General features: G+C 45.7%; 1 protein-coding gene across 3 annotated transcripts in view; it reads right to left on the bottom strand.

The window, feature by feature from the left end:
• Window positions 1-361: 361 nt before the first annotated feature.
• Window positions 362-19,723, bottom strand: part of AP3B2 (adaptor related protein complex 3 subunit beta 2) — a 198,906-nt gene continuing 179,544 nt past the window's right edge. For all 3 annotated transcript variants that reach the window (XM_063926333.1, XM_063926332.1, XM_063926331.1), the window contains one exon: window positions 362-3,415. In XM_063926333.1, the coding sequence (XP_063782403.1) occupies window positions 3,265-3,415 (151 nt within the window). In that variant the 3' untranslated portion in view covers window positions 362-3,264. The remainder of the gene's footprint in view (window positions 3,416-19,723) is intronic.

Here is a 19,723-nt window from a genome sequence, read left to right as displayed (position 1 = left end):
ACAACAACATCTCAGTCAAAGCTCCATGAGAGCTATATTTTTTCTATCTGGTGAGAAACTGTCCTTAAAAGGATTTGAAATACTGTATACAGTATATCAGTCCATTTAAATAAAAAATGAATTTAGTAAAATGAAAATATCATAGTTTCAGAGGCATAGCTAAAAACAATAATATACAAATAAAAAATAAAATAAAAAATTGATCAGGTTACCGTAAATGAATAAATATAAACATAGTAGGTACTGTATACTCATATATACATAATGCTTTATGTATGACAGAAAGATAGACGTAAACAGGAATACATGGTACATTAAACACTTGATGCAAGAAGTCTGCAGAAAAACCGTGCATGACACATTTTGGATGTTCACATTGGACTTTATTATGTCAACAAAAATGAATAAATAAATGTAATTACTTACACTGGAAACAGTACAATACACTGGACTAGAAGGCAGTAAGAAGCCACTCAAGTCACTTCAGGAGAAAATAATCTACAACTGTCACACTGTAACACCTAATCAGTGTGCTGCATCAACTGAGGGATCATCGCTTAGTTATTACCATTAATATAGGTGTCTACAACAGAGATATTTTTATTACTGAGAGCTGAATGTATTAACTTCTACAGTTAGGACCTTTGCTTGCCATACACGGCACATTAAGAAGACCAGCTGACAGGGACAGGGGAGAAGCGAACTGCCCAGTAGTTAGAGTGCCTCCACACACTACACCAGACCTGGCCAACCTGTGGCTTTCCAGCTGTTGTGAAACTACACATCCCAGCATGCCTTGCCACAGTTTTAGCATTCCCTAACAGTGCTGGGACTTACAATTTAACAACAGCTGGAGAGCCATAGGTTGGCCAGGTCTGCGCTACACGATGTATGCAGGTGTTTTACATTCACAGCCTGCAGTTGGCTTAACAATGGTCGGGTAGATTGAACAGATTTGAAAGCCAAATGAACCATCCTCTTTTTCAGCTGTTTTCAGGCTGTGAACGATCATTAAGTACCATACACTTAATGATAATTGCAGCTGGGATGTTGGATACAGTGGCGCAATGTTTTTGGTCAGCATATGCATTTGATTCACCCTGCGCATGCGTCCCGATTATGTAAGTACAGAGTCACGGAACTAATTTAAGAGCACAGTAGCTCTTAAATGAAATGTAAGAGGTGTTCCAGAACGGTGACTGGGAGAGAACAAGGGGTGGCTAAATAGATGCATGGAGATTTTATATCTTATGGGACTGTCGCTGGCATGTCGCTGAGAGCGGTTGTGTACCGAGGCACCAAGCCACTCACACAGGAGGCCATACTCAGACGGAGAAACTACACCTGACATAGGGCTGGTGCCAGTTTGGAAAGATGCACCAGACAGTAATGCAGTGTCATTAGTCGCTGCGAGTGGATGTGGTTTAAAAAAAGGCAGTTAGGAGCTGATTGGCTGGTGTGTGATCATCTTCCACTTATCACACTGCTTTATCACTTCTCCAGGCTTAATACATCTGCCCCATAATTTCTTGCAGGAACACTGTACTTGCCTGGGACAATATTTATAAAGGCTTGGGCATCAGAGTTGAGCATACGCATGTTTACTGAGCAAATCTTGCGTTGTCATTGCTCTGCACATGCTCTGTAACTGAGTGTACTCAAGTATGGACAATGCAGGGTCATACGCAATTTGATTGCATCTACAGAGCTGTAACTGCGCTGTAACAGTCATTCTCACAGGCAAAGTTAAGTGAGAACTATGGGGGTAATTCTGAGTTGACCGCAGCAGCAAGTTTGTTAGCAATTGGGCAAAACCATGTGCACTGCAGGGGGGGGGGGCAGATATAACATTTGCAGTGAGAGTTAGATTTGGGTGGGTTATTTTGTTTCTGTGCAGGGTAAATACTGGCTGCTTTATTTTTACACTGCAATCTAGATTCCAGTTTGAACACACCCCACCCAAATCTAACTCTCTCTGCAAATGTTATATCTGCCACACCTGCAGTGCACATGGTTTTGCCCAACTTCTAACAAAATTGCTGCTGCGATCAACTCGGAATGACCACCTATGTGCGCAGTAAGAAATAAGTGTAAATATGCCTGGTGCATCTTTTGTGCCTGGTATAGGTGGTGCAAGTATGCACTCACAATGATGATGATTATGACTAGTAGCAAACCAGGTGCACACTTACTGTACGTGTGGTCACATCTTGCCATCCGTACAATTCTACATACAGTCCCAAGGTTTGTAACTGAAGGCCATTCAAGGCACGCAATGCTGATATTCCCCTAGTTGAGCATTTATTTGCAACTGCACATGTGCAAAAGTTCTGGAAACCCCTACAACGCATGCGTTATGCAGAGTGTACATGCAGAGGCGCTGTTGCAATCGATTCAGGCAGTATAAGAAAGTGGTGGAAAAGTCATGGGCGTTTTTGTGTGGTGGTTAGTGGAGCACGCAAAAATGGTCCATTCAGTGGGCATATTTTGGGTCGCAGGCATGTCAATGCAAGCAGCTGCGTTCAAGCATAGGAGGCCGTGGATAGACATAGAAACTGCACCTGCCACAGGGCTGGTGCAATTTGTTATGGTGCACCTGATAGTGACGTATAAGGATGCATCAATAGGTATTACAGCATTCTTGGGAGCTAAAAGCGGGCGTCTCAGTCTTTGCACATTTGGCCGCACAGATGTACACAAGGGAAGGAGTTTGAAGCTGCATCTGCATAAACTCCCCTAGCGGCGGCCACCAATAGGAGCTGCTGCATTCGCTTTTGAGTGCGAGCCAGAATCAGGCCCAAATTCTGTAATCATAATCATAATAATAATCTGGATACATAAAGATCTTGATTAATTGCCATACTCAGTCTCAGTCATATTTAATAAGGAACTAGCTAGAAGAACAACGATCATACAGAGGCAGAAGAATATTCATGCCATGCTCATTTAATGCTTTGGTTTCATTGTTGCAAATACTTGCTGTACTTATGACAATTGCCCGATTGAAGTGGCTTTATACCCAAGAAGCTAACCTTTGTGCAGTACCATTCCACTCCTTGTAATGTAGGGATATTGCAGACTGTAGCCTGTAGCTACTGGGATTTGTGGAGGGAAACTGTTATTGAAATAAATTGTGTTATCAGCAGTGGTAAACATAGCAGAGGTCACGCATCTCATACATCATATCAGTCTCTCAGTGAACTTGTGTCAAAGGTTACACCAATGTCACAAGGTCACTTTGTGTTGCTAGGTGTATCAGGAACATCACTGTGTCAGTGCCTGCACAATGTCCTTTGCTAACATGGTTGCAATCACCATTTTCTCGCTATTGATGGTCAACAATGCTGAATCAGCTTCCTTCAGAGTTAAAGTCACCAGGACAATAGTTCCACTGGTCACTGTCTTAGCAGCAAATCTAGAAAAGTAAAATAGTAAATTATTAACACATAAATAAATAAATTAATACAACACACTGCAGTCTCTAATTATATAAAAACAGATTAGCAGAATACTGTATGTTAGCAGGAGTGTTACTAGCAGGAGCACAATAAAGACTAATGTGTCTATTTACTAAGCCTTGGGTGGAGGTAAAGTGGATGGAGATAAAAAAAACAATCAGCTTCTAACTGCCATTTTTCAAACACAGCTGGCAACATGACAGTTAGGAGCTGATTGGCTGGGACTTCCTCTCCATCCATTTTTTCTCCACCCAAGGCTTAGTAAATAGACCCCTATAGGTTGCTATATCAAGCAGTGAAAATAGTATAGAAGTGGACCAGTGGAGAAGTTGCCCATAGGAACCAATTAGCTTCTACCTATCATTTTATAGAGTGTACTTGATAAATGATACCTCAAAGCTTATTAGTTGCTATGAGCAACTTCTCCAGTGGTCCACTTCTCCACTATTTTAACAGCTTGATACAATAACCCCAATTACTCAAGTGAATGAGAATAATAATCTCATATGGCCTTAACGGGATGGGGACATGATTACCTTACTAAGTGTTAACAGAAGAACGTGGTTTAATGGATAAGGGGATGGATTGTGCAGGATATCTTTATGTCCTTCTCTGTGAAAGGACAGTAAATACATTCCTGATCACTTGTACTGTACTGGGGAACTAATAAGCGGTGATAGGTTTACACTTGTACTGTACTGTGGAACTAATAAGTGGTGACAGGTGTACACTTGTACTGTACTGTGGAACTAATAAGCGATGATAGGTTTACACTTGAACTGTACTGGGGAATTAATAAGCGGTGATAGGTGTACACTTGTACTGTACTGTGGAACTAATAAGTGGTGACAGGTTTACACTTGTACTGTACTGTGGAACTAATAAGTGGTGACAGGTTTACACTTGTACTGTACTGGGGAACTAATAAGTGGTGACAGGTTTACACTTGTACTGTACTGTGGAACTAATAAGCGGTGACAGGTGTACACTTGTACTGTACTGGGGAACTAATAAGCGGTGACAGGTGTACACTTGTACTGTACTGGGGAACTAATAAGCGGTGACAGGTGTACACTTGTACTGTACTGGGGAACTAATAAGCGGTGACAGGTGTACACTTGTACTGTACTGGGGAACTAATAAGCGGTGACAGGTGTACACTTGTACTGTACTGGGGAACTAATAAGCGGTGACAGGTGTACACTTGTAATGCATTGGGGAACTAATTAACTGAGACAGGTGTACACTTGTACTGTTCTGAAAAACTAATAAGCAGTGACAGGTGTACATTTGTACTGTATTGGGGAACTAATAAGCGGTGACAGGTGTACACTTGTACTGTACTGTGGAACTAATAAGCGGTGATAGGTTTACACTTGTACTGTACTGGGGAACTAATAAGCGGTGACAGGTGTACACTTGTACTGTACTGGGGAACTAATAAGTGGTGATAGGCATACACTTGTACTGTACTGTGGAACTAATAAGCGGGGGCAGGTTTACACTTGTACTGTTCTGGGGAACTAATAAGCGGTGATAGGTGTACACTTGTACTGTACTGTGGAACTAATAAGTGGTGACAGGTTTACACTTGTACTGTACTGTGAAACTAATAAGCGGGGGCAGGTTTACACTTGTACTGTACTGGGGAACTAATAAGCGGTGACAGGTGTACACTTGTACTGTACTGGGGAACTAATAAGCGGTGACAGGTGTACACTTGTACTGTACTGGGGAACTAATAAGTGGTGATAGGCATACACTTGTACTGTACTGGGGAACTAATAAGTGGCGACAGGTGTACACTTGTAATGCACTGGGGAACTAATACACTGAGACAGGTGTACATTTGTACTGTACTGGGGAACTAATAAGCAGTGACAGGGGTACACTTGTACTGTATTGGGGGACTAATAAGCGGTAGCAGGTGTACATTTGTACTGTATTGGGGAACTAATAAGCGGTGACAGGTGTACACTTGTACTGTATTGGGGAACTAATAAGCGGTAGCAGGTGTACATTTGTACTGTACTGGGGAACTAATAAGCAGTGATAGGTGTACACTTGTACTGTACTGTGGAACTAATAAGCGGTGATAGGTTTACACTTGTACTGTACTGTGGAACTAATAAGTGGGGGCAGGTTTACACTTGTACTGTACTGGGGAACTAATAAGCGGTGACAGGTGTACACTTGCACTGTACTGGGGAACTAATAAGCAGTGACAGGTGTACACTTGTACTGTACTGGGGAACTAATAAGCAGTGACAGGTGTACACTTGTACTGTACTGGGGAACTAATAAGTGGTGATAGGTGTACACTTGTAATGCACTGGGGAACTAATAAGCGGAGAAAGGTGTACACTTGTACTGTACTGAAAAACTAATAAGCAGTGACAGGTGTACACTTGTACTGTATTGGGGGACTAATAAGCGGTGGCAGGTGTACACTTGTACTGTATTGGGGAACTAATAAGCGGTGACAGGTGTACACTTGTAATGTATTGGGGAACTAATAAGCAGTGGCAGGTTTACACTTGTAATGTATTGGGGAACTAATAAGCAGTGGCAGGTGTACACTTGTACTGTATTGGGGAACTAATTAGCGGTGACAGGTATACACTTGTAATGTATTGGGGAACTAATAAGCGGTGACAGGTGTACACTTGTACTGTATTGGGGAACTAATAAGCAGTGGCAGGTGTACACTTGTACTGTATTGGGGAACTAATAAGCGGTGGCAGGTGTACACTTGTACTGTATTGGGGAACTAATAAGCAGTGGCAGGTGTACACTTGTACTGTATTGGGGAACTAATAAGCGGTGACAGGTGTACACTTGTACTGTATTGGGGAACTAATAAGCAGTGGCAGGTGTACACTTGTACTGTATTGGGGAACTAATAAGCAGTGGCAGGTGTACACTTGTACTGTATTGGGGAACTAATAAGCGGTGGCAGGTGTACACTTGTACTGTATTGGGGAACTAATAAGCAGTGGCAGGTGTACACTTGTACTGTATTGGGGAACTAATAAGCGGTGACAGGTGTACACTTGTACTGTATTGGGGAACTAATAAGCAGTGGCAGGTGTACACTTGTACTGTATTGGGGAACTAATAAGCGGTGGCAGGTGTACACTTGTACTGTATCGGGGAACTAATAAGCGGTGACAGGTGTACACTTGTACTGTATTGGGGAACTAATAAGCGGTGACAGGTGTATGCAGGAAAAACACTAACGCAACGCAAGTAAAAAACCCTATGGGTATACTAACACCAGAAACAATGGTCTACTGTAAAACACATGTATAAAATGCCAGTGGGCATGAGCCCTAAAGGAGAATTCGCAAACTTATTAGCTCAGTATACAGCTCAGAGAGAACTCATAAAATGAAGAGAGTGTGACTGAGACAACAGAAGCTTCAGCAGACAAATGAGTGGCTCACAGGCTACAGTAAGCCTGATGAAAGACTGCATCGGAAGATGGACAGTGATGTTATTAGTAGAGCAAATTTTACTTCCATATTTTACATTTTCACAGATATTCTGCTGTTAGTGCCTATACAGGCTATACCATCACTAACTTTCGATAAAAACCTTTGTCACAACATTCCCATAATATATTTATTGCATTGTTATAACATTTCTTTGATAAGTTTTTGTTAAAGCAGTAAAGGGGAACAGCAATGGCTATATTTACTAAACAGCTGTTTGTTTTTTTAAAGCCATCGACTGACCGCTGGATTTATAACTTCAATAGCAATAAATGTATAACAAGCCTGATCTAACATTTTATACTAGTTGTTTTAAATTCAAGTGCCATTTTTTTTTTTTACATCCAACAAGAGATCTTTCATCTTCTTGGGTAATGTCCAGAGACAGGGGTCAGTTTGCTCTCTCTCCTGACTTATTAGTTTATAAAATATAAATATGTCTCAGGTATTTCTCCATGACCTCTGATATTAATGATCCATACAGAGCGGTCTCTGTAGCAGTGATCAATAGGCTTGGAATAACACTGGGGGCAGATGTACTAAGCCTTTGAGAGTAATAAAGTAGGGAGAAATAAGGTGTGTACACACGAGACCAGTAGTTGTTAAACTGTGTGTCATAGCACCCCGAGGTGTCTTAGGACACTTGCAGGGGTGCCCTGAGTTGGTGGTCCAGGACCAATTCAAATTATTTATTGTCAATGTAATAGACAAAACCGGTGCTGGTGGCTGTCAATCATAAAAGATGTGGACAAACAGAGGCAGATCCTGTCCCTCACCACACAACTGAACCTAAGGATGACATATAAACACAATTTACTTAATTTAATATTTCTTTCTAAATTTCACAATTAGAAACTTTTGGACTAGGGGCGCCGTGAAAAAAATTCTTATACTCTAGGGCGCCGTGATTAAAGAAAGTTTAGGAACTACTGCACTAGACGATATTTTAAATGATGTGGACGATAACGACTCATCGTTAGCGAAATCGTCCAGTGTTTACACGCTATATCGTTAACAATGCGCGCTCTCGTGGGTTGTTAACGATATCGCCTATTGTCCGAACATGCAGGTCAATCTGACGATATTGTCAGAAGCTACATGTTCGGGGATGTGGCATGATGACGTTACTGCACAATGGCCCTCATTCCGAGTTGTTCGCTCGTTCTTTTCCTTCGCATCGGTGTGATTTTCCGCTAACTGCGCATGCGCAATGTTCGCACTGCGGCTGCGCCAAGTAAATTTGCTAAGAAGTTTGGTATTTTACTCACGGCATTACGAGGTTTTTTCTTCGTTCTGCTGATCGTTGTGTGATTGACAGGAAGTGGGTGTTTCTGGGCGGAAACTGGCCTTTTTATGGGAGTGTGTGAAAAAACGCTGCCGTTTCTGGGAAAAACGCGGGAGTGGCTGGAGAAATGGGGGAGTGTCTGGGCGAACGCTGGGTGTGTTTGTGACGACAAACCAGGAACGACAAGCACTGAACTGATCGCACTGGAAGAGTAAGTCTCGAGCTACTCAGAAACTGCAAAGTAAAATCTTTTCGCAATATTGCGAATACTTCGTTCGCAATTCAGCTAAGCTAAGATTCACTCCCAGAGGGCGGCGGCTTAGCGTGTGCACTGCTGCGAAAAGCAGCTAGCGAGCGAACAACTCGGAATTAGGGCCCATATCGTTAGCAATATCGCTCAGTGTGTATGCACTATGCCGTTTGCCCAGGCGTTCAAGGTCAAACACTGACGATATCACTCATGGAGCACATGTGTTTACGCACCTCTAGAATACCAGCCAATCAGCTGTTAACTGTCATTTTTAAAACACAGCATGGTACTTGGCAGTTAGGAGCTGATTGGCTTGTACTTTATGTCTGTCCACTACATCATTCTCTAAGGCTTGATGTGAAATAAGGATTTACAACCATTATCTTGGGACATTAGGGGGCAGATGCATCAAGCTTTGGAGAGTGATAAAGCGTAGAGAGGTAAACTACCAACCAACTAGTTCCTAACTCATTTTTCAAACACAGCCTGTAACATGGCAGTTAGGAGCTGATAGGTGGAGAGAGATAAAGTACCAGCCAATCAAGGCTTAGTACATCTTACCCCAGAGCTCAGTTGAGATGGCTCTGCCTGTATGCTTGTAAAGATAGACAGGATTATAAGCATGAGGGTAACAAAAAACTCCTGTGGTCTGGTTGCTTTTGCCAAACTCTTGATTGTTCAACATAGGTAACACGCTCATAACTCCCTTGATTTTAGGATAGAAATGATCAAGGAAAGGGCAAGACATCTACTGTAAGTAACATTACAAGCACTCTTTAACACAGCATGCAGGCACTACCTTATACATGTGAGTCTTGCCCCTGGTTCATGTGTCTCACTGTATCAGGAAAATAGCTAATTAGCACAAACAGAAGTATAAAATACTAAATTGCTGTCTGCAATGTATCTAAATTCAAATGCTAAATTCAAGTGCAAGTACATTTCATGGCAAACGCATGTAACCTCCTATACACCTGTACCATAAACAACTAGCTGATGTGCCTGGTTTCACCCAGGTAGACCTTCGATATTTACTGTTTCCATTTCCTCCATCCCATTTTAACTTATATGCTTAGTTAATTTTATGCCTCTGAGGTACAGGAGTGTGGTAGTATCAAGATATAAATGAAGATATTTAAATATTTGAATATGAATGAATTGAAGTTAGGTTATAAGTCAGGAAGAGGTGATGCCTGTGAGAGGTGTGAGGCGGAGTCAAGCTGAGGGAGGGGTGGTGTGGTTGACACCTCTTGAGGTTTCCATGGTAGGTACACATTGAAATGGCCCTTACAGAGGTCCTGCATAAGGTGCAGCCTCCTCTTGGGAAAATGTTCAGCACCAAAACTCTTATAGAGCTCACCATTGCGGTAAACCTCGAAGATGAACTCCAACAGTTGCCCAGACGCCTCCAGTTCGCATAAGCCACCTTAAATAAGGGGTTTTGGACATGTTAAGGAGGTACTCAGCTGAGCTGGTATAGTTTAGTTGTCCCTCTCATTAATGTTGGACATGATGGAGAAGTCCTCCCAGCTGTCCACCACATGCCTCATGAATATCTCACACACCGCCCTAGCCATAAGCTAAGGAGATAGGAGAGGGTCCGTAACAGGAAGGCTCTGTTTCCTGTGGTGGGGACAAAGGTGTGAGGCACCATCTTCCCTTTCATTCAACATTCAAAAACTGCCATGTTCGAGAAAATCCCATCGTACTAAGTGACCCCAGTATCCCTTATGGATGATAGAGAAAACCTAGTCAAAGTGTTATGTCATTAGTAGTGGCAGCTCAAGGGGTGGGTGGGGCTGCAGCGCAGTCCAGTATTCAAATAGGGGAGCCACACCAACTGCCACCACAAATGCTGCCAAACATCACTGGCAGTTGGTGTGGTTTCCCTATTTTAATATTGGACTGCACTGCAGCTTCACTTCTTGAGCCTCCACAGGAAACATTTTAGCCCTTTTCCCCCAAATTTAGAAAAAACCCCTGCTTAGTAGACGTCATGGAAGGAATATACTTCTAGAATTTAATGTTTGTTAGTCTGAGGGTATGGGCTGGGGCTTGAGGAGTCAGTCAGGACACTGCACAGGGCAAGGAAACATTTTACCCCTTTTCACCACCCTAGGGGGTCAAATAAAAAAAACCCTGCTTAGTGGGTACTTACGTCATGGAAGGAATATACTCCATGAATTTCATGTTTCTAGGTGCAGGGGTTTAGGCTGGGCGTTAAAGAGACAGTTGGGGCACTTGTTTTTTTTATATATATATTGATTAATTATAAAAGTCCACTGTTAAATATTGTTTCTTAATGCCATATATGACAGCGCAGTTCACAGTAGCCAAATTCTAGAAAGCTACGCTTTTTGAAAAGTGGTAAATTGGCAACTTTTTCTTATACGACTATAAGGGGACTGCGGTTGCAATAAAAAAATAAGAATTTACTCACCGGTAATTCTATTTCTCGTAGTCCGTAGTGGATGCTGGGGACTCCGTAAGGACCATGGGGAATAGCGGCTCCGCAGGAGACTGGGCACAACTAAGAAAGATTTAGGACTACCTGGTGTGCACTGGCTCCTCCCTCTATGCCCCTCCTCCAGACCTCAGTTAGGAAACTGTGCCCGGAAGAGCTGACACAATAAGGAAAGGATTTTGAATCCCGGGTAAGACTCATACCAGCCACACCAATCACACCGTACAACTCGTGATACTATACCCAGTTAACAGTATGAATAACAACTGAGCCTCTCAACAGATGGCTCCAAACAATAACCCTTTAGTTAGGCAATAACTATATACAAGTATTGCAGACAATCCGCACTTGGGATGGGCGCCCAGCATCCACTACGGACTACGAGAAATAGAATTACCGGTGAGTAAATTCTTATTTTCTCTGACGTCCTAGTGGATGCTGGGAACTCCGTAAGGACCATGGGGATTATACCAAAGCTCCCAAACGGGCGGGAGAGTGTGGATGACTCTGCAGCACCGAATGAGCAAACTCAAGGTCCTCCTTAGCCGGGTTCACTACGGCTGGCCGGCGGTCGGGCTCCCGGCGACCAGCATACCGGCGCCGGGAGCCCGACCGCCGGCTTACCGACAGTGTGGCGAGCGCAAATGAGCCCCTTGCGGGCTCGCTGCGCTCGCCACGCTACGGGCACGGTGGCGCGCTACGCGCGCCACACTATTTTATTCTCCCTCTATGGGGGTCGTGGACCCCCACGAGGGAAAATAAGTGTCGGTATGCCGGATGTCGGGCTCCCGGCGTCGGTATACTGAGCGCCGGGAGCCCGACCGCCGGTATACAGAAGACCACCCCCTTAGCCAGGGTATCAAACTTGTAGAATTTAGCAAACGTGTTTGAACCTGACCAAGTAGCCGCTCGGCAAAGTTGTAAAGCCGAGACCCCTCGGGCAGCCGCCCAAGAAGAGCCCACTTTCCTCGTGGAATGGGCTTTTGCAGATTTAGGATGCGGCAGTCCAGCCGCAGAATGCGCAAGTTGAATCGTACTACAGATCCAGCGAGCAATAGACTGCTTTGAAGCAGGAGCACCCAGCTTGTTGGGCGCATACAGGATAAATAGCGAGTCAGTTTTCCTGACTCCAGCCGTCCTGGAAACATAGATTTTCAGGGCCCTGACCACGTCCAGCAACTTGGAATCCTCCAAGTCCTTAGTAGCCGCAGTCACCACAATAGGTTGGTTCAAATGAAAAGCTGACACCACCTTAGGAAGAAATTGGGGACGAGTCCTCAATTCCGCCCTATCCATATGGAAAATCAGATAAGGGCTTTTACATGACAAAGCCGCCAATTCTGACACACGCCTGGCCGAAGCCAAGGCCAACAGCATGACCACTTTCCACGTGAGATATTTTAGTTCCACGGTTTTAAGTGGCTCAAACCAATGTGACTTAAGGAAATCCAACACCACGTTGAGATCCCAAGGTGCCACTGGAGGCACAAAAGGGGCTGAATATGCAGCACTCCTTTAACAAACGTCTGAACTTCAGGCAGTGAAGCCAGTTCTTTTTAAAAGAAAATCGACAGAGCCGAAATCTGGACCTTAATGGAACCTAATTTGAGGCCCATAGTCACCCCTGACTGTAGGAAGTGCAGAAATCGACCCAGCTGAAATTCCTCCGTTGGGGCCCTTCTGGCCTCACACCACGCAACATATTTTCGCCATATGCGGTGATAATGGTTTGCGGTCACCTCCTTCCTAGCTTTAATCAGCGTAGGGATGACTTCCTCCGGAATGCCCTTTTCCTTCAGGATCCGGCGTTCAACCGCCATGCCATCAAACGCAGTCGCGGTAAGTCTTGGAACAGACAGGGTCCCTGCTGCAGCAGGTCCTGTCTGAGCGGCAGAGGCCATGGGTCCTCTGAGATCATTTCTTGAAGTTCTGGGTACCAAGCTCTTCTTGGCCAATCCGGAACCACAAGTATAGTTCTTACTCCTCTCCTTCTTATTATTCTCAGTACCTTGGGTATGAGAGGCAGAGGAGGGAACACATAAACAGACTGGTACACCCACGGTGTCACTAGAGCGTCCACAGCTATCGCCTGAGGGTCCCTTGACCTGGCGCAATATCTTTTTAGCTTTTTGTTGAGGCGGGACGCCATCATGTCCACCTGTGGCCTTTCCCAACGGTGTACAACCATTTGGAAGACTTCTGGATGAAGTCCCCACTCTCCCGGGTGGAGGTCGTGCCTGCTGAGGAAGTCTGCTTCCCAGTTGTCCACTCCCGGAACGAACACTGCTGACAGTGCTAACACATGATTTTCCGCCCATCGGAGAATCCTTGTGGCTTCTGCCATCGCCATCCTGCTTCTTGTGCCGCCCTGACGGTTTACATGGGCGACCGCCGTGATGTTGTCTGACTGGATCAGCACCGGCTGGTGTTGAAGCAGGGGTCTTGCCTGACTTAGGGCATTGTAAATGGCCCTTAGTTCCAGAATATTTATGTGTAGGGAAGTCTCCTGACTTGTCCATAGTCCTTGGAAGTTTCTTCCCTGTGTGACTGCCCCCCAACCTCGAAGGCTGGCATCCGTGGTCACCAGGACCCAGTCCTGTATGCCGAATCTGCGGCCCTCTAGAAGATGAGCACTCTGCAGCCACCACAACAGCGACACCCTGGTCCTTGGAGACAGGGTTATCAGCCGATGCATCTGAAGATGCGATCCGGACCATTTGTCCAACAGATCCCACTGAAAGATCCTTGCATGGAACCTTCCGAATGGAATCGCTTCGTAAGAAGCCACCATCTTTCCCAGGACTCGCGTGCAGTGGTGCACCGACACCTGTTTTGGTTTTAGGAGGTCTCTGACTAGAGATGACAACTCCTTGGCCTTCTCCTCCGGGAGAAACACCTTTTTCTGTTCTGTGTCCAGAACCATCCCCAGGAACAGCAGACGCGTTGTAGGAACCAGCTGCGACTTTGGAATATTCAGGATCCAGCTGTGCTGTTGTAGCACTTCCCGAGCTAGTGCTACTCCGATCAACAACTGTTCCCTGGACCTCGCCTTTATAAGGAGATCGTCCAAGTACGGGATAATTAAAACTCCCTTTTTCCGAAGGAGTATCATCATTTCGGCCATTACCTTGGTAAATACCCTCGGTGCCGTGGACAGACCAAACGGCAACGTCTGGAATTGGTAATGACAGTCCTGTACCACAAATCTGAGGTACTCCTGGTGAGGAGGGTAAATGGGGACATGCAGGTAAGCATCCTTGATGTCCAGTGATACCAGGTAATCCCCCTCGTCCAGGCTTGCAATCACCGCCCTGAGCGATTCCATCTTGAACTTGAACCTTCTTATATAGGTGTTCAAGGATTTTAAATTTAAAATGGGTCTCACCGAACCGTCCGGTTTCGGTACCACAAACATTGTGGAATAGTAACCCCGTCCTTGTTGAAGGAGGGGTACCTTGATTATCACCTGCTGAGAATACAGCTTGTGAATCGCCTCCAGCACTGCCTCCCTGTCCGGGGGAGCTGTCGGCAACGCAGATTTGAGGAAACGGCGAGGGGGAGACGTCTCGAATTCCACCCGTGAGCGAGCCCACTGGTCGCTGAAGTTCTTGAGACGGGCCCCCACCGTACCTGGCTCCGCCTGTGGAGCCCCAGCGTCATGCGGTGGACTTAGAGGAAGCGGGGGAGGACTTTTGTTCCTGGGAACTGGCTGTATGTTGCAGCTTTTTCCCTCTACCTCTGCCTCTGGGCAGAAAGGACGCGCCTCTAACCCGCTTGCCTTTCTGGGGCCGAAAGGACTGTACCTGATAATATGGTGCTTTCTTTGGCTGTGAGGGAACATGGGGTAAAAATGCAGACTTACCAGCTGTCGCTGTGGAAACGAGGTCCGAGAGACCATCCCCAAACAACTCCTCACCCTTGTAAGGCAAAACTTCCATGTGCCTTTTAGAATCTGCATCTCCTGTCCACTGCCGAGTCCACAATCCTCTCCTGGCAGAAATGGACATTGCGTTTATTTTAGATACCAGCCGGCAAATATCCCTCTGTGCATCTCTCATGTATAAGACAGCGTCTTTAATATGCTCTACGGTTAGCAATATAGTGTCCCTGTCTAGGGTATCAATGTTTTCCGACAGGGAATCTGACCACGCAGCTGCAGCACTGCACATCCATGCTGAAGCAATAGCCGGTCTCAGTATAATTCCTGAGTGTGTATATACAGACTTCAGGATAGCCTCCTGCTTTCTATCCGCAGGCTCCTTTAGGGCGGCCGTGTCCGGAGACGGTAGTGCCACCTTTTTTGACAGACGTGTGAGCGCTTTATCCACCCTAGGGGATGTCTCCCAACGTGACCTGTCCTCTGGCGGGAAAGGGTACGCCATTAGTAACTTTTTAGAAATTACCAGTTTCTTATCGGGGGAAGCCCACGCTTCTTCACACACTTCATTGAATTCATCAGATGGGGGAAAAACCACTGGTAGCTTTTTCTCCCCAAACATAATACCCTTTTTTGTGGTACCTGGGGTAATATCAGAAATGTGCAACACATTTTTCATTGCCGTAATCATATAACGAGTGGCTCTATTGGAATGTACACTAGTCTCATCATCGTCGACACTGGAGTCAGTATCCGTGTCGACATCTGTGTCTGCCATCTGAGGTAGTGGGCGTTTTAGAGACCCTGATGGCTTTTGAGACGCCTGGGCAGGCACGGGCAGAGAAGCCGGCTGTCCCACATCTGTTATGTCGTTAAACCTTTTATGTAAGGAGTTGACACTGTCGCGTAATTCCTTCCACATGTCCATCCATTCATGTGTCGACCCCGCAGGGGGTGACATCACATTTATCGGCACCTGCTCCGCCTCCACATAAGCCTCCTCATCAAACATGTCGACACAGCCGTACCGACACACCGCACACACACAGGGAATGCTCTGACTGAGGACAGGACCCCACAAAGTCCTTTGGGGAGACAGAGAGAGAGTATGCCAGCACACACCAGAGCGCTATATAATGCAGGGATACACACTACACACAGTGATTTTTCCCCTATAGCTGCTATAATACACAGTTTGCGCCTAAATTTAGTGCCCCCCCTCTCTTTTTTACCCTATTGAGCCTGGAAACTGCAGGGGAGAGCCTTGGGAGCGTCCTTCCAGCGGAGCTGTGAGAGGAAATGGCGCCAGTGTACTGAGGGAGATAGCCCCGCCCCCTTCACGGCGGACTTCTCCCGCTTTTTTCAGGATATTTGTGGCAGGGGATTTTACACATATATAGTCTTACTGACTATATTATGTGTTTATTTGCCAGCTAAGGTACTCTTATTGCAGCCCAGGGCGCCCCCCCCCCCAGCGCCCTGCACCCATCAGTGACCGGAGTGTGTGGTGTGCATGGGGAGCAATGGCGCACAGCTGCAGTGCTGTGCGCTACCTTAATGAAGACCGGAGTCTTCAGCCGCCGATTTCCTGGACGTTCTTCTTGCTTCTGGCTCTGCAAGGGGGACGGCGGCGCGGCTCCGGGACCGGACGACCGAGGCTGGGCCTGTGTTCGATCCCTCTGGAGCTAATGGTGTCCAGTAGCCTAAGAAGCCCAAGCTAGCTGCAAGCAGGTAGGTTCGCTTCTTCTCCCCTCAGTCCCTCGTAGCAGTGAGTCTGTTGCCAGCAGATCTCACTGAAAATAAAAAACCTAATTATACTTTCTTTTCTAAGAGCTCAGGAGAGCCCCTAGTGTGCATCCAGCTCGGCCGGGCACAAAATTCTAACTGAGGTCTGGAGGAGGGGCATAGAGGGAGGAGCCAGTGCACACCAGGTAGTCCTAAATCTTTCTTAGTTGTGCCCAGTCTCCTGCGGAGCCGCTATTCCCCATGGTCCTTACGGAGTTCCCAGCATCCACTAGGACGTCAGAGAAATAGAGATTGGTGCAAATATCTCTGACAGCTGGAGCGGTACCCTGTAGGTAAATGACCCAGATAATTAAATATTGCTGTAATCCACCTAAATAGGATGTCTTCATAGGGCTGACAGCAAAAAATATCGTAATAAATAGGCCCCATAATACTATAGTATTGTTTTTGTACAGCATTTCATTTACTATTTACTTTTGCTAATTGCACAACCTATGCAGAGGGCCCCAGATTTATGCCTCATATATGGGGTCATTCCGAATTGATCGTAGCTGTGCTAAATTTAGCACAGCTACGATCATTCACATTGACATGCGAGGGGACGCCCAGCATAGGGCTAGTCCACCCCGCATGTCAGTGCCGCCCCCCCCCCGCAGAAGTGCAAAGGCATCGCACAGCTTAGCGCCGCCGTCCAGCCCCCTCCCGCCCAGCGACCGCCTCTGTCTCAGAGGCGATTGCTAGGCAACTACGGCTGCCATGCGCCGGCGCAGTTCCGACCCGATCGCTGTGCTGCGATAAACTGCAGCGAGCGATCGGGTCGGAATGATCCCCATAGTTCTTTCTTGGATGGGATGAACAACACATGGATCTATTTATGCAATGCATATCCTAGTATGTTTCAGTCACCTGTATATGCCTTAGTTCTTTGTATGGCTAATCTCACAAATTGTAACCATTGTAGTGCGACCAAGATGGCTGCCTAGCCTGGTATGCCCATCGGTGGGATTAAAAATACTTGGAATTGATTGTTATGTAAAGGCTTTATCTCTACATTTAGAACACTGCTACTTCCCCATTTTTGTGTCATCTCTTCTAGATGTTGCCTATTCCACCTAGGGTAACCTATGTTAACACGCCCCAAATTACTGCTTTGCCTGGTACCTTTTAGCGGGTGGTTTATGTAACCTGTTGGACTTCTTAATGAAAATAGCTGCACCAACTCTGCATTAAGCTTAATGTGACCGTTATGTACACTATGGGCCTAATTCAGACCTGATTGTAGCCGTGCAGCTACGATCAGCCACCCTGACATGCGAGGGGACGCCCAGCACAGGGCTAGTCTGCCCCGCATGTCAGGCCCTCCCCCATCACACAGGTACAAAAGCATTGCACGGCGGCGATGCTTTGTACCTGAAGAGTAGCTCCCTACCAGCCCAGCTCTTGCGCGCTGGCAGGGAGCTACCCATCACTCTCCGGGTCACAGTGGCTGCGTGTGACGTCGCAGCCGACACGGCCCGCCCCCTGCATGGTCCGGGCACGCTTGCGTTGCCAGGACTGCGATCCCAAAATGGCAACCCAACGCCGCCGGCCCGCCCCCTCCCATCCAGCGAATGCCTCTGCCTGTCAATTAGGAAGAGGAAATCACTGGGCAGAGATGCCGATCACATCTCTGGCATGCGCAGTTCAGACCTGATCGCCCGCTGTGCAAAAATGCCCAGCAGCAATCAGGTCTGAATCAGGCCCTATAATCACTGTTTTTCAGTTTGTGTTCTGCGAGCTGTAATGCTAAAACTCTGTGCTATCTTTCTGATGCTTGTAACCTTGAGTCCTGATTAAAAAAAAAGCGCTAAATAAATAAAAAAGTATTATCATTATTATTAGTGTATTTCTTACAGAAGCCACTTTATTAGTTTGTTACCCGCCAATATGGACGATCTTGTCCATATTTGCCTGCACTTCAATGCAGCCGCGTGACGGGGGGAGTGAAGAAACTTCACTCCCCCCGTCACTGCCCCCCCGCCGCCGGGTCGCTCGTCGGCCGTATCGGCCGTCGGGCACCTCGGCGGCACATCGGGAAATGAGTAGGGCCCTTTAGATTTGGGTGGGGTGTGTTCAAACTGAAATCTAAATTGCAGTGTAAAAATAAAGCAGCCAATATTTACCCTGCACAGAAACAAAATAACCTACCCAAATCTAACTCTCTCTGCACATGCTATATCTGCCCCACCTGCAGTGCACATGGCATCGCCCTGGTCACAAACAAACATTTGCTGAAACAGTACATTTTGCAGTGTATCTCTTTAAAATATGGACCAGCTGCCTAAACCAGACTGAATGTCTACATACCATATGAAGACTACTCCTGCTCACTGCATCTTATTTGCACTACACCAACATATAGTATTTAGTACACTAGGGACTTCTAATCAATAATATTTATGGAAAATGTTGGGAACTCTTGTGAATCATTTCTTATCAGATCAGCTGCAGTCTGACTCCCGATTTTAATAATTCAATGTCGGAAGAAATACACAGGAGGGAGTGCTCTTTTTGGCTTTTTCTGCAGATAGAACATGACAGATCAAAATTCTACATAAAGGCCACTGACATCGAGTATCTGGGATTTGCTTTTTACTGGTGTTTATTGAAACCAACTGGTGCTATAATTACTTTAGATTGTTCTATTCAGTAGACTCTACAATAATTATTTATTTAATGAAGGTTGGTATGTGTGTAGTTTGCTTTTCATTTAAATATCAAATTTTTGTGTTCACATTTTCTCTAGTTTTGCATAATGGATGGGAGTCTTACAGACTAATGTCCTATTATAATGAGTTTATGGGGGGTGGTATGACTTGCCTCCCTAGGGAGATTATGCTTCATAAAATAACCATCACAACCCAGAGTGGTCAGGAAGAGCCTGCTCTGCAATATCTTGTACAAGCCTGCATTTTATTATTAGATGGCAGTATTATTTATTTATTACCAGTTATTATATATATATATATATATATATATATATATATATATATATAGTATAGCACATGGAATCATGTTGCGGTGCTGGATCACATAACTCTTCCCTACCAGTGGCAGAACTAGAGTGGAGAGCCCAGGTGCAACAATATGCATTGCCCCCCCTAATGTTC

This window comes from Pseudophryne corroboree, chromosome 6, assembly GCF_028390025.1.
Source record: "Pseudophryne corroboree isolate aPseCor3 chromosome 6, aPseCor3.hap2, whole genome shotgun sequence".
Classification (NCBI taxonomy): Eukaryota; Metazoa; Chordata; class Amphibia; order Anura; family Myobatrachidae; genus Pseudophryne; species Pseudophryne corroboree.
This window is presented reverse-complemented; position numbering and strand designations above follow the sequence as displayed.